Here is a 15,177-nt window from a genome sequence, read left to right on the forward strand (position 1 = left end):
ATTTTCATGAAATTTTCAAGAAACGTCAAACATGGAACAAGGAACAAGTGATTAAACTTTGGTGGTGATCTGGTCAACGTTCAGGGTCAAAGGTCAAAGTCATAGTCACAGATCAGCCCATGCTCTAACTCTGCAGCTGTACAACAGGAATGTTAAACTCTGGACACCTCATGGGTCACCACTGATTCCAAGTTCAGACAGGGTTCAAAGGTCAACAACACAGTTGGCCTAGTGCTCTAACTCTACAACAGTGTAATGTAAGCATGTCAGACTGCACAGCAGAGCACGTCATGGGTTAAAGATGATGCCTGTTAACGTCAAGGTTCATGGGGTCAAAGGTCAAGGTCACAGGTAACCCCTTTGTTAAAAGCATGTCTATTCTCCTACATGTGACCGTTTTGTTTCCTCCACCAAGGAAGTTCTGTTTTCAGTCGCATCCTTTGGTTTGTTTGTCTGTCTGTTAGCAAAGATCAGGTAAAAACCGATGAACAGATTTGGATGAAATGTTCAGAAAATGTTGGGGTTGTTACAAAAAAATTATGGATTAAATTTTGGTGCTTATCCAGATTATGATCCTGATTGCATTATTTTTAATCACACTGTGGCCTTGGTGGAGGTTTGCACTCTTCGAGTGCTTTTAGTCATTATTATTATTAATCATTCATCAATCATTTCTGTAGATCTTTTCAAGACCCCCAACTTGTTGACTTCCATACAACACCAGAATTTAAACAGTTTGTTTAATGTTTGTTGAATAGACAGGAAAGTCCAGCAGCGGTCCTGAACTAACTCTCAGGCTTTTCCACATTTTCCTAAAAGAGCACTTTGCTCTCAAACTGCAGGTTTACTTGTGGTTCCTAGAGTAAAAGTAGAACAGGAGGCAGAGCTTTCAATTATCAGGCTCCTCTCCTGAGGAACCAACTCCCAGTTTCTGTCTGTGAGGCTGACGCTCTAACTACTTCTAATGTGTGTTCATTAAAAGGTTAAAAAACTTTTTAATAAAAAAGAAATCAGGTGGTTTTGGTGAAAGACACTTTTTGGGCAGGTATGCTGTGGTGGGATAATCTTTTCATTTTCTAATAATGAATTAATATAAATGTTCAGAGTTTGAAATACTTTTTAGACTCAAACCCTGAACTGTACTTCTTCATATTTTTGTCTCTGACTTATGTGGAGAATTCCTTAGTCTTTATGCTGAGTCTTGCTTGGTGGTGCCCTTACTACTTACACAAAAACTAATCAAGGCAGAGTCTACTGCTGGCTAAAAGCTCAACACCCTGATGGAGGTTGTTAGGGGCAGAATGCTGGCTAAACTGCAGGAAATCATGAACTGTAACTTCTACCCCCTCAAAAAAACAAATAAAGACAGTCTTAGGAGATGCATCAGCAACAGACTCATCCACCCCAGATTCACAAAGGAATGGTGCCTGCTGTCTCCAGGCTTTAGAATTCATCCACCTCCATTAAACCAGGACTAAAACTGATCTGACTTAGGTCACCCAGTGAACCTTTGAATGGATTTTAACATATTTGGACACATGAAAATTAAATATCAATTTTAGCAATTCAGAAAGATTAAAGCCAGACTGGCAGAAGGCTAGAAAAATTGTCTCGCTGAATTTATTTCAGCGACAGGGCATAACACCTGCTACGTTCATGTCAAAAAATTAGGACACCCTGTCCCCTAATAGTATGTGTTACCCGTAAAATAAAATAAAATAACTTCAGTGAGACACTTCTTGTAGCCATACACCAGACTGGCTTTAATCTTTCTGTGTTGTTAAAATTGATATTTGATTTACATATGTCCAAATATGTTAAAAAAAAACACACAAACCTTCATAGGGTGTTCTAATTTTTCACATGACTATAGTTGCATCTAATTGTTTACCAGATGAATATGGCACCTTCAGGTATCTGTAAAGTGTTCCAAAGGCCAGAGGTGTGGAGGTCGACAATTCTCTTCCTGATATCTTGGCTGATTTTTTTAGGTTTTTGCATGATGCCAAATAAGAAGCAGAGTTTTTGAGGTGAGCCTTTAAATGCATCAATAGGTGTGCCTCCAGTTAACTTAAATGTTGTCAGCTAACCAATCAAAAGCTTCCAAAGCCATGACATCACTATCTGCTTAACTTCGTTTTCAGATCTATCTATCTATCTATCTATCTATCTATCTATCTATCTATCTATCTATCTATCTATCTATCTATCTATCTATCTATCTATCTATCTATCTATCTATCTATCTATCTATCTATCTATCTATCTATCTATCTATCTATCTATCTATCTATCTATCTATCTACCTATCTATCTATCGACATAGACTGAACTGCTGTTGACTCAGGGGGTTATCAGTTATGATGGCTTCCAGGGAGTTAAAACAAGTCTTACTCCTTCAATTATTTGGAGTGTTTTGTGTTCACCTTCAATGAGACAGTCCAGTGGGGGTAAAGGTTAAGTTACTGCACTTTACTGTATGAGTACAAGGAGGTACTAAAGTAGCAATGTCAAAACCAAGCATTTAAATTTGCTTGCAGCCTTTCACAAGGTCATATCTTCCTGTTTTGAGGGGAAAGTCTGTTTGGTTTTCTGTGGAATTGTTTTGCAACAATAACTGTCAATCAAACATGCATAAAGAAGTAAGCTGCAAATGCATGTAGGTTTTGAGATGATCTTTACGAAGCGCAGCGAGTTTCCTGTATGTAACCACAAAGAACACCTTTATCTGGAAGTACAGTCTCACGGGTTTGTGTGTCCTGATGATACTTGGATAATACTGGGTTAATCATCCTAAACCATTTATGCGACGTCTTTTTCGAAATATTCCAAATTGCACAAAACAAAAAACAACAACAAGTGACTTTGTTCCTGTGCAACAGCGAGAGCACAACTCAGATCTTGTCACGTAGGTTTCCTGTTACTTTCGACTCCTTCCCACCACACAAATTAAAATTCGAGAGGGGAACTTCCCAGACAGGAGCTTGGCTCACACATATCAGACACAGAAACATTTTTCTCTTCTTCTTCTTCGGGTGAGAAAAACTACAAGCAGCATCATGATTAGGCCTATTTATGCTGTGGTTTTTGGCTGTATTCTGGCGCTTGGCCTGCCTCTCAACGCCACGTCTCTCTGGATTCTGCTTCGCCACCACGGCCTCAAATCACCCAACGCTGTCCTCATGATCAACCTGGCGATCTCCGACCTGCTGCTGGTCATCTTCCTGCCTGTGAGAGTCTACCTGTATGCCACAGGCACCTGGCCTCTGGGGAAAACGACCTGTCTCCTGGTTACACTTCTCTTTCGCGACAACATCCGCTCAAGCTCCATCTTCATCACCTTCATCAGCGTGGACCGTCTGCTGGCTGTGGTTTACCCTCTGAGGTCACGCCACCTTCGCACTGCATCCAATGCCGTGAAAGGCGCTGCCCTCGTTTGGCTGTATGTGTTGGTGCTGAACATCCCGGAGGGTGTGAACATGTCGAGGCACTTACGCAGTCAAAATGAGACGACTTGCTTCGAATCTGCTCACTCTAAAAACCCAAGGAAATCAAATATCATCTACATTCATATCGTGGTAATGCTCGTCATGCTGGCGGTCAACATCTGGTGCACCGTCATGGTGCTGGGGACTCTGCACAGTCGTCTCAGTGCATCTGCAAGGGTCAACAACAAGGTGAATGTCATGGTGATTTTTGCCATGAACTTGGTGATTTTTATCATATGTTTCCTTCCTGTAACGCTCAGTTCAGTGTTAGATATTAATGGCTCTGATCTCACTCCGTTGATATGTCTGGCTACTGTCAACTGCTGTCTGGATCCACTGCTGTATTACTTTTCCCTCGATGCTTTCTGGAGGAAAAAAGAGGACGCCAATATGAGGCGGACAACAAGGACAAACGACACCGAACAGTGACACCAGTTTAAAAAAAATATCTGTAGTAGTGTAGACAAGGCCATAGAGAGGAAGTTGTACAAAAAAAGCTTTTAAAAAAAAAAATTCCTACACAAAAGAAACAAGGGGTTCGCCGCTAAATTGGCTCTGGTCAACGATGAAAGGGTTAAATCTATTAAACCATCTGGAACCAGGCGTGTTGTTGTGATATCAATACGCTCATATTTTCTCAGAAAAGATAAGAAAGATCTTGAAAATAAAATCTTATCTAACTTTTGTTGATTTAGCGCAGTAAACTGTTGAAAATAAAAAAAAGAAGTCAGTATGGTGTCATCACTGGTTCGTGTCACCTCATCCTGAAACTTCATTTTATGTTTCGCTGTCTTGAAACCAAACAAATGAGCCAAGGAGCTGACTGAGTTTCTGCTGATAGTATTTATGTCTAAAACATTCTGCGCAATAATGATGTGATGCAAATTACAGGTTTTTCGTAGCAAAGTCCTGTCAGCCTTTCTCTAAGCTGTGTCTATGATTATCTAATTGCAGCTTCATATTTGAGTGATATTAATGTAGTAAATTAGGCTCTCACGAAAGCAGCAGTGACATTTTTACATGTTTTCTGATTTGAATGTATTTGACAAAGTATGGGATTCATTGCAGATGCATAAATGCTTCAGACAAAATGGTTTAACTCTTGTGTATGTCATAAGTTCATTGTGCGACTCAAGCTGCTGTCTTTTGGAGGAGGGGGGGGGGTTGAATTTGAGTTTTGGTTTCACTGCAGGTGAAGGTAAACCCACTGCTTTAGTCCCACGTCCCCACCAGATGATGGGTGTCATCTCCTACAGCAGGAATAGATAGCTTTATACATAGATTTGAAATGATTCATAACAAAACCAGGTTATCAGAAATTTGTATTTTATGTTTCTTACAATTTTGCAAGTACAAATTGTTACCAGAGGCAGCAGAAATACAGCTGTGAAGGAATCGCAGCAGAGGAAACTCAAAAACACAGGCGCCACTCGAGCTACAGTGGAGCAGATGCACGGCTAAGACTGGTACAGAAAAACAAACTGTCTTTGTTCTAATATATATATATATATATATATATATATATATATATTTAAATAGATAGTTGAGGCATTTAAAGTAGAGTTCTGAAGAAATGTCATCAACAACAGGAAATGGTCCTCTGGTAGTGGTGTAATGGTTTATAAAAAACAAAACAATGAAACAACATCAAATGAATTGCTATGAAATTTTGGAAACAGGAGTTTTTTAAGACGACAGTGATCCACTTTGGGTTTGTTGGCATTTGAACTAGCCATTAGCTCATCAGTCCAATCAAACTTAAACTCTTCAAACTACTGCCATTAATTGTTAATAACATTTCTACAGAACCCCACTTCAAAATGGCTGAACGATCCATTTAAGACAGTGCTGCTATACTATTAAAAGCTATTTAATAGCTTTAGCTTCATGGCTATTAAACAAACTATTGATTATGTTTTCTGTAGCTTATAGTAGAAGGTGAGATTGATTTGGCAACAACGTTTTATCTTTGACAATGATGTGTTGGAGGCTGAAAATAGGGAGAAACAAGGATTGGTTGGGTTGATTAGAAAGTTGGATCATGTCCACAGCTGCAGCTGTTGTCAGATATTTCTGCTCTGCTGCAATCCAAAAATCATCCAAATGGAAGAAAAATAGGTCAATAATGTGTGACCAAGTGATAGTCTAGAGAACATGCTGAAAATAATCAAATAAAGTAAAGAAAAGAAACAAACTATGTAGGGCAAGCTGATGACAATAAAATACAAAGAAAAAAGATATCCAAAATGACAACTCGCAGCACAGTGTGTGGCCCCCATTTGCAGCCCGGCTGATAAAGCGGGTAAGCCGGCTGGGCTGAGCTTGTGCTCAGCCAAGTGCCTCGCTCAGATCCAGCAGCTAAATAGGCCTATGGTCCCTCTGACCATGTGACAGATGTAAACAAAGCATAGTTGTGCTGATGAATGAAGTCAGGTAGTTGCCTGAATATGATAAATTCCAGGCTCTGTGTTAATCAGTAAGTCAGTTTTGGTATTTTTATGTCTCTATCGCATGTTTATGTTGTCAGCTTTTAATGACATCGTAAGTTTAGATCACACTGATAGGTCATCCCCAATTTAAGGCGCCTCCTCTTCCCACAGGCGAACACTTTGCTCTGCGTTTATGGCAAAGCTCCTCCCGTCCCCACTTGTCACTTCCACCTGGGTCAACGCCTGGCTGACTCAAAAGGAGCGCACCCATCCTATTGCTCTCCTGACAGAGGCCCCACAATCAAAATGGACCATTCAGTTCATAAAAATACACTAAAGCCAGAACTGGGTCAAACTAATCTCTGATGGTGCCGTAAGAAGGAACACATCAACTAGTTTGACAAGTTGACTTGGCTTCATGTTATCCACACCTGCTGGCATGTGTTGGTCAAACGAGTCAAGTTCAGGAAGGACAACTCATGGAACCAAATGGATCTGCTACTGACAGCACACCTTCAGAAGTCCAGGCCTCGATGGATTTGGGTTGTTTTCAACATTTCATTAAATACAAAAACATAAGCAAACCTACCACATCCCTCCCTTCAGTTATTCTGGTATGTGTTAGAAAACCCTGAATCATTCTGCAGCTCAAGGCGTTTTGCACTGAAGGGAAATCAAAAATGTCATCCAAGCTGTTATTGATGCAAAGTTCCAGGAAGGAAATAGCTTTTTTTTTTAATTGTTTGAAATGATGTACAAACAGTCAGTTTTGTGTTGCGTATACATTATTACAAAATCATCCAATGTTCGCTGAAATGTTCAGTTCTTTCCATTAACGTGACCAGAAAAACAAAATGACAGCAACTTTTTGGCCTTCAGTATGACTCATTTCAGCTCAACTTAGTAAATTTTATCTTCAAGTCTTCTTCAGACATTAAGGCTTCTTTGTCACCATGTTGACTAAAGAATTTCATCAGTGTAAAATCCTGCAACAATTATGCTTGTGCTTTTGTTCCCATCGTGACTCTACAGGTGCCTAGAGAGGACAAACCCAACACTGAGTATATGGGCCGTTTGTTTTAAAACGTCTGTCGTATCAAACTCATTTATGTGGTTTTACAGCTAAACTCAAAACATTTCTGAGAAAAAATTTGAAGGGTGCAAATGCATCTAGTGTTTTATTCAGGAGTTATGAAAAAGTTAAAGACCTTTTTTTCCTCGCTTTGAAGAGAAAATTCTGAGCTCAGAAACAATGGGAGTCAATGGGAGTCTGGATGTGCTCCCTCTGCATTCTGGGAAAAAACGAAGTTCTGTAGCAATGAAAATCACTCTGAGTGACAGAAAAAAAAAGTGCCAACATTTTGATGCCTAAACTGTAGAAGAGTAAAGTTTATGGAAGTAAAAAATTGTTTGTTTGCAAAATTTTTAGAAAGTTTAAACAGTGTGTGCTAGGGGTTGTGAGATTATCACACTCCAAGTTAAACATTATGTAGTAAAATCTTCAAAAATTCTAAAACTTAAATTATGATTGTGTAAAAACATTACAGCAGGCCAGATTAGACATGCAAAGCCCAACTTTCTGTGACTTTAAATGTTTCTAATGTGAACCATGTCCGAGTCCTTTCATATTTTTATTTTTTGTGAATTTCATTAATCCTGCACCTCTTCCAAAGGTCCTAACTCCCTCTTTCCGACCAAATTGCGCATTTTGGGTTTTGTTATTTCTGTTGTTTTTGTATTCGTGTTTCCAAAGCTGAAGATTAGTGATTTCAAAACTGGGATGGAAACAGAATAATGACCTAAAAGTAATTAAGGGTGCTGATGCATTGAAGTGCCTGTAGGTTTTTAACTAAATTAAATGAAGAAGTTGAAGCTAAACACACGGGACTGAAACTTGCTGCTGCTACAGGCTTTTTAAGCACAACAGTAAAGGGTTAATAGCTGAGAGAAATGACTGCATGATTAAAAATAATGTCCAGAAACAAAAGGCACCAACAGCTTCTCAGTTTAGTCATTTTTATTTACTTCACATACAGGTGTCAATAGCAGACAAAATATACAGATTAAAGTTTTGTTGAGCTAACATATCAGATAATGTGCTCCCTTTGTGTTGACTTTAGCCCAGGCTGTAACTCTGGACTAAGGCTTTAATGTTTTATAAAGAAAGAAGGGAAAGAAAATTTAAAAATGAAAATGTCTGTTTCTGTTAAAGATGAGCACATGCGAAGTAAAACTCAGTCTACTGCAAAATGGTTCATGTATACACTCAGGGAAAAGCAAACAAGAGCAACAGAAAGAAATGGGTTTTAAAAGTAGCAAAATGTTACTTAATGAAAGCAGCCTAACTTCAACTTCGTGATGGGGCTTTGGAACAAGAATTTTTTTTTTAAAAAAGGCAGAAAGGAGAGCGAAGAAGCAACAAACAGGCAAGCGATAATGCAAGCAAGCAACTAGTCATCAGCAGTTACGTGTTTACATCACACACAACATAGAAAAACAGAAAGAACTTAGCCAGGTTTATCTAGAAATTTAAGTAAGCAAAGCAAGAGCTCATACTTTCCACAAATGACTTTAGTAAATCTAGAAAACACAAACGTACCCTCAGGACTGCAGAACAGAAAACAACCCAAAGCACAGTCACCTTGACAACACATGGAGACAGTAACCATCATACAGTACGAATCCCCCGAAGAGCAAGAGGAGAGATGCTGAAATGATCCTTCATTATTGGCTTTAAAGATTTGCTACATGGAAAAATCCTGTGACAGAACTAACAACTCCGTATTGCATCATCACTTCAGGGTGAGTACAACACATAATAAACAAACAAACAGGAAACAAAAAAAAAAGAAAAACAAAGTACATCAAATCACTAGTAAAGTGCAACTCAGATGTGATCAGATCCAAAGAGGTGGGTGCTACAGTGGCTGGGGCAGTGGGTGGAGATGTGCCTTCGGTCGGGCGTTCACGCTTCGTCACAGATGACCGTCTCCACCACGAAGGTGTTCTCAAAGTGGCGGATGTGATGGCAGTCCTTCGCGTCCCGCTTGTTGATGCCTGAAATGAAACGAGAGACTCAAACCGGCTCTCAGAGATCTGGCCCGGCCCGTACCGCGCCCCCTCCCACTCGTCCCTTCACGAGGTCGAACTCACGCCTGCGGGTGAGCCTGCGGGTCAGGCGGTACGTGTCCTTCCCGTTGCACAGGCGGTAGATGAAAGGTCCCAGCTGACGCATGTTGTGCACTTTGCCGCTCACCACCATCTCTTCGTGGATGATGTAAGTCTGAGGCAGGTATGTTCCCTTCTTCAAGAGGCAAACACAACAACAACAAGCTCGATGGGACACTTTTGTCATCGGGATCATATTTCAGCAGAGGGATGGAATACAGGACAAACCTACTTAGCCCGATATCATGAGATTAAAGTCGGAATTTTCATTTTAGGAAGCTAGCCATCTTTTCCCCCCCAGATTAAATCACCGTAGTTATGAAATCTAAATTATTATAACAAAAATGCTCAAACATCTGCAGGCATTTCAGACTAGAAGCAAAGTTTGCATTTGAATCCTCAGCTTGTCATTTAGTCTTAAAATTCCCATGACAGCTAAAAGATTCATTGGAGTTTGAAAAGTCAGATGGTAAAATTTGCATTGCTTGAGCCTGATTTTAACATAACACTTAAGCACCAAGAGGATAAATTTGAAGTTTAAATGAACTCTCTCCTTCACGGTTGGAACACAAGAGCTTCAACTGTATGCAGTAAAAATCCAGTGACGTTTCATACTTCTACAGGCTTTAGGTGGAGAACCACAGAGAAATGATGAGAGTAACGTCTTATTCAGAATGAGTCCTCTGTGTCACATCACTATGGTCAGTTCGGAGCAACCACGATTCACTGACTGAAGCTGCATGAATAACTAAATGTTGCATCAGCATTAAACATTATAAACATGTGTTATAATACAGTTTTTCCATTCCACACTCCAGTAGGTGGTGGTAGCGCATGTTTGTGTTGGTTTGCCAACTGCCAGTAAACCCAAAAGAAGAAGACTGTTGGTAACGTCAACACTAACACGAGTTACATTGTTTTCTATTAGCTATATTAGCATTTCCTTGTTTGTTTGACAAGATTAAGTGGTAAATAAAACCCACAACAACACACCGAGAAGAGTCAGGTTTAAAGTACGAAGCATTAGCTACACATTGTGTGGAAAAAAGTCAAATAAAAACTGCTGCGAAGGAAACAATAAAGAGAAACGTAAGTCTTGTGGTGAACTAAACCAAGCCATTTTATACCCAGGTTAACAAGCCTGGCGCGGGTTCTTGGAACTGTAACACAACTCCAGCTCCTTTAGGAAGATCCTTTTAAAAACACAGCGCTGTTCACAACTGCAGCGGCGCTACCTTGACGTTGATAAGAAGCTCCCAGAAGTTGCGTGGAGGCATCACAATGGTGGTGTTGAGCTCAATCACGTAGCATTTGTCCAGAGCAATGTCATGGTAGGCGGTCAGTCCCTGGAAAAACAAGAATAAAGGATTTGCAGCTCCAGCTCCGATTACTGAAAGTTTTTGTGCCGTTGTTTTACAGTTTGTGTTTTGTTGGCCGCATAAAATGGAGATATCAGATATTTAATAGGCCCAGGCAATAATATTTGAATATTCAAAACAGCCATTACAGCGTACACACTGAAATAGTTTACGTGACAGTTGTTTAGATCAGAAGTACCACAAGTTGGCAGTAATGGAAAGACTAAAGCGGAAACTGTGGCCGCAGGTGAGCGCCACCTTTACTGCTAAAACTTGGAAACGCATCGACCTACGAGGCTGGTGAAAATAAAATGCAAAAACACAAATATTCCTGACCAACAGAGTTATCAGGAACATACGTGTGCAGGCCCACAGCGCTTGTTCTATTAGAAAGGGTTCTCAGAGGTGGGATTTGAGGGAAATGGACTCGTTTCCAACGCTTGTTTTCATCCCGACCAAGTAGACAAACTGATTTAAAAACAAAACAAACAAAAAACAAAACATGAAATAAAAAAAAAAACTTTAATCCTTCTTCAGAGGAGTATGATAGATGTATCGTTCATGTAAGAGCTGCATTCCCTCAGATACGTTTGAGATTTCTCAGCGTTCAGAACAGCGTGATAATGGCCAAGTTCTGAAACTGAAACGGTGGTTGTGCTGACACTTTAAACACGAACAAAGAGTACTGTTCAAGTAGGGGGTGAAATAAACTTCTGAAATGAATTGCATGAACAGCCCAAGTTGTGTGTGTATTGATAATATTTGAAGAATAATTATCAGTGATATCAAAAATACTACTTTTGTTTCAAATACCCCTCCCTAATATCTTAGAGTTTGTTTTCTCTTGGGCACAAGGGGGAGGAGGCGGAGAAGAGGAAAGGTGTCAGCACAGACAATTACTGTCCGTTCGGTTCGAAATCTTAACTGGCCATGGCTTCACTGTGAAGGACAAAACCTTAATTTAGCAGCAAATAAGCACTGATGGAGAAAATGGGGGTTTCAATCCATTAAGCCTCTCCATCAGCGGTGCCTGGACTCGCGGACGTGATGAGCTCCGCAGGGCGCAGCCAGCTTTCCACTGATAACGCTTATATAATGAAAACAGGTACATTTGTTTAATTCGTCAAGTAGTCTGTGTTTAAGAACTCCTAATGGATTGTGTGAGCCACTGTGGTGCGTCATGATGATTAGCTCCACCTGTTGATCCATGAGGAAAGAAATCTGCGCCACAGTAGGGCTTCATTTTGTCTGCTTGTTCGAAACATTGTAGGATATTTTATTATATTTGGCTGTTATCTGTTAATTGCCTTATAGCCTAAATTCGGGTATAAAAAGCGCATATTACCATAGGGCGAAGCTGCATTATTGAGTGATTGTGTGTGTCCTTAATTTTATGCGTTGGTTCATCTTAAAATGATGAATCAAGAGCTACGTGAGCCGTTAAGTAGCAGCCTTCTCTTGAGCAACATAGAGATCGTTGTTCTTGTTTTGTTTTTTCCTTCGTTCTTGACAGCCTAAGTTACAATAAATAGATCTTTGCCGACAGGAATAAAATGCCTTATCACAGCGGCTCAGCCTGCTGTCTGGTGTCTGACACTGGGCTGGGCCGACACCTGACCAAGCCAGAGCCATCACCATCAGGTGTATTACAGCGTGTTCCTGTTTTGATTTAATTTGTACATTCATTTACAAGTCAAAACTCTTGAAAGGGAAGGTTAACTTGGCTAAAATAAGGTGGAAAATATCGTTCGACCACATTATTGTCCAAAAACCTACCACCAAAACACCAATAGACTCCAGTTACTGATATATTTGTTCAATTGTCTAACCTTGTGTCAAGCTCATGATGGCATTGATTTTATACCTTTAATATACTTATGATATGTAATGTGCAAGTCTGTGCTGTAAAAAACGAAAGCATTGGACTCGGGCTCAGTATTGACAAATAATCTTAAATGACTCATATCTGTATTGTGGAAAAAAAATGGTAAAAATGGTTTTGTTTTGAAATTTTGATTTATACCTGAAATATCTGGAATTCTCACAACATTTCTGGCGCTCGGCTAATTAAAAATAAAGAAAATCATAAAGGTCATTTTGCCTAAAAACTAAACAGTGATAGGAAATCAAGACAACTGGTAACTGGACAACAACAAATATATAAAAGGGCATTTTTAACACGCTCTTCAAAATGAACACTTTGTTGGTGTGCATCTCTTCGTGCTGACCTTGTGGAAATCGTGGATGATATCAGCGGGGTCGCTGCCTCGAAAGTGAGGGACGGGAACGCTGATCCTCTCGTAGTTGTCGGCGAGGTAGATGCCAACGTTCTCCTCCAGCTCCTGGTGCCCGCGGAGCGAGGCGTACGCAGAGTCGTCATAGCGAACCCTGCAGTGGAACAGGTTCTCCTCCGGGATCTGCACACACACACACACACACACAATCACGTATTCAGATCAACAAATCGGGTCTCCACCAGAAACATCTGAACTGAAGAGTAACTGCAGGATGAAACCAACAAGCCGATGAGCTCTCACATGAGGTATAAAGTAGTAGCGGTAGACGTAGATGGAGGCCAGAACCAGACCAGCCATGAAGACTACCAGTCCGAAGGTCAGGCAGCACAGCCCGTTGAGGGGCGACTTCTTGGGGCGCAGCGGCAGAACCAGCTCATCTTCATCCTGGAAAATAAACGAGCCACATTTTTACACTCATAAGGCAAAAAAAGGGGGGAAATAAATAAATCTATCCAGCCTACTCATCTTTATCACAACCAGCCACTGATAATAATCTGAATAAATACAGCTGAAATAGAAACTCACACTACAGCTTTCTGAGCAGGCATTCTCAGCACCTAGCCCAGCCAGACGAGCGGATGTCTGCTAAACGAAAACCTGACTGGGGATGGCGAGAAACCCGCCAACGCGCCTCCAGTCTCGCGGGCCCATCTGCCGGTGCCACGCGCCCCAACCTGTGTGGGCAGAGTGGCACTACACACAGATAGTAGCCGCTCGGCGTGGGCCTCCATTTACAAGTTCTGATGACTAACGGAGAGGCAGCTTGGCTCTTTGTGGAGATGCTCTGCTGAGTGACTGAGGCAGGGGAGATCATCTCGACAGGGAACGACAAAAACGACGCTACTCTTAACTAGGAGAAACGACAAAGGAAATAACAACCGTGCTGCTCTGAGGACTGTCATCACTTGCTTTTGAAGTTTTGCTCTGTGTGTGTGTGTGCCTTGACTAAAAACAAAGGCTTCAAAGCAGAGGCTCGGTTTCAGAGAGTTTGGCACATTGTCCTTCGTGGAAACGTTTGGAGACAGAGGGCGCAAACGGACAAGAACACAGCAGTGGATGTGCAAAGACACTTTCCTTTGAGTTCTTTGTGTTCCTTCAGTCCCACGGAGGGAGACAGAGGCTCTTTCACACCAGCTGACAGCGTGACACACCATGAGGGCCCGTCTATTCTCCCTTCCACACAAACGCAGCCACATCCTCCAGTGAGGTGCTGCACATCCCAAACACGGGTTATCGTCTTCAGCTGTTGTCTCCGTCTCACTGACAAGGGGTGATGCAAGGATGCTGTCACAGCAAAGTTCAGGATCCCTCCCTACATACCCCCTCCCCCCTCCTGTTCTCCCTGCAGGAGCTGCTGGGACAAATAATCCTGCATGCACTGCAAACTCCAGCATCCCATCTGCCATTTTGTCAGCCAGGGCAAGGCTTTTCTTGGATTGCATTCCCTTTCAGAGCTTAGGATTTACCTAAAACAGCGTTGATCGCATAAAATAAATAATTCGATTAAGGTCATATTGTTGATGTTGACATCTGTGATCCAAGAGGTAAAAAAAAACACAGTTATTTGTTTGTTTGTTTTTTTCAGTAATCCACTGCGCAGCCCTGAACAAAGAGCAGGCATTTGCACATTCCAGTAACTTGCATGAAGCTGAAAGTGGCGCAAACAGCAGAGGTTTTGTTTCCTATGGGGGAGAAAAAAATGGCGATGTGTGCTGTTTCGATAAATAAATAAATATATAAATCAAATGACCGTGCAGGTGCAGGCAGCGGGCTTCACGTAGATATATATATAATCGCTGATAAAAACCACGGACACGCTGTTCATCACCTTAAAAACAAACAATGAGAATGAAAATGAGCCGAGGAGCGAGCCTGCTCACCACGGGATGAGGGATGAGGATTTCCGTCTTGTCGCCGTCCGCCTCCTTCTCCACCTTCTGCCCTGCGACGGGCTGGAAGCTGATCTTCACCATGGCTCGGTGTCGACGGTTGCCTCTCCGCTGCAGGTGTCCTCACCCTCCTGGACGATGGTGGACAGTCCTTCCCCTCCCCTTGACCTGACTCAGACAGACACAGACGCGGCCGTCCTCCAGCCTCTCTCTGCTGCTCCTCGCACGGTCGGTGGGCTCGCTCGCCTGTTTTTGTCCCTGTCCACCGGAAATGCGCGGGGTTGCCTTTTTTTTTTTTTTTTCCATCCCCTCAATCAATTTAGGACTCTTAAAGGAGCAGCTGTCCTGAAACCGACACTGAACACTTAACAAAACAAACACATGTTAATGTACGATTTAATGTGGCTATAATCATGTTATACAAGCAGTTTATTAGTAAAACCTAAAAAAAAAGAGCTAGCTGTAGCTCGCTTTAGCTTTTTAAAAAAATACCATCTCGCATCAGCTTTATCAGCAGCTTGTTTCATTATTAAAAATAAAAACCACCT

The 15,177-nt window shown here is 41.4% G+C and overlaps 2 protein-coding genes across 2 annotated transcripts; one reads left to right on the plus strand and one right to left on the minus strand.

Moving 5' to 3' along the window:
- Window positions 1–2,899: 2,899 nt before the first annotated feature.
- On the plus strand, window positions 2,900–4,567 carry lpar5b (lysophosphatidic acid receptor 5b). Its single transcript, XM_017440227.3, has one exon. It carries the CDS (start codon window positions 3,060–3,062, stop codon window positions 3,915–3,917), a length of 858 nt encoding a protein of 285 aa, XP_017295716.1. The 5' UTR covers window positions 2,900–3,059; the 3' UTR covers window positions 3,918–4,567.
- Window positions 4,568–7,919: 3,352 nt separating this feature from the next.
- itm2ca (integral membrane protein 2Ca) lies at window positions 7,920–14,907 on the minus strand. Its single transcript, XM_017440228.3, has 6 exons — window positions 14,621–14,907; window positions 12,981–13,124; window positions 12,672–12,860; window positions 10,321–10,431; window positions 9,071–9,221; window positions 7,920–8,974 (listed from the first exon to the last, which is right to left on the minus strand). The coding sequence occupies exons 1-6, from the start codon at window positions 14,711–14,713 to the stop codon at window positions 8,883–8,885; spliced, it is 780 nt and encodes a 259-aa protein (XP_017295717.1). The 5' UTR covers window positions 14,714–14,907; the 3' UTR covers window positions 7,920–8,882.
- Window positions 14,908–15,177: the final 270 nt, after the last annotated feature.

This window comes from Kryptolebias marmoratus, linkage group LG2, assembly GCF_001649575.2.
Source record: "Kryptolebias marmoratus isolate JLee-2015 linkage group LG2, ASM164957v2, whole genome shotgun sequence".
NCBI classification, from domain to species: Eukaryota; Metazoa; Chordata; class Actinopteri; order Cyprinodontiformes; family Rivulidae; genus Kryptolebias; species Kryptolebias marmoratus.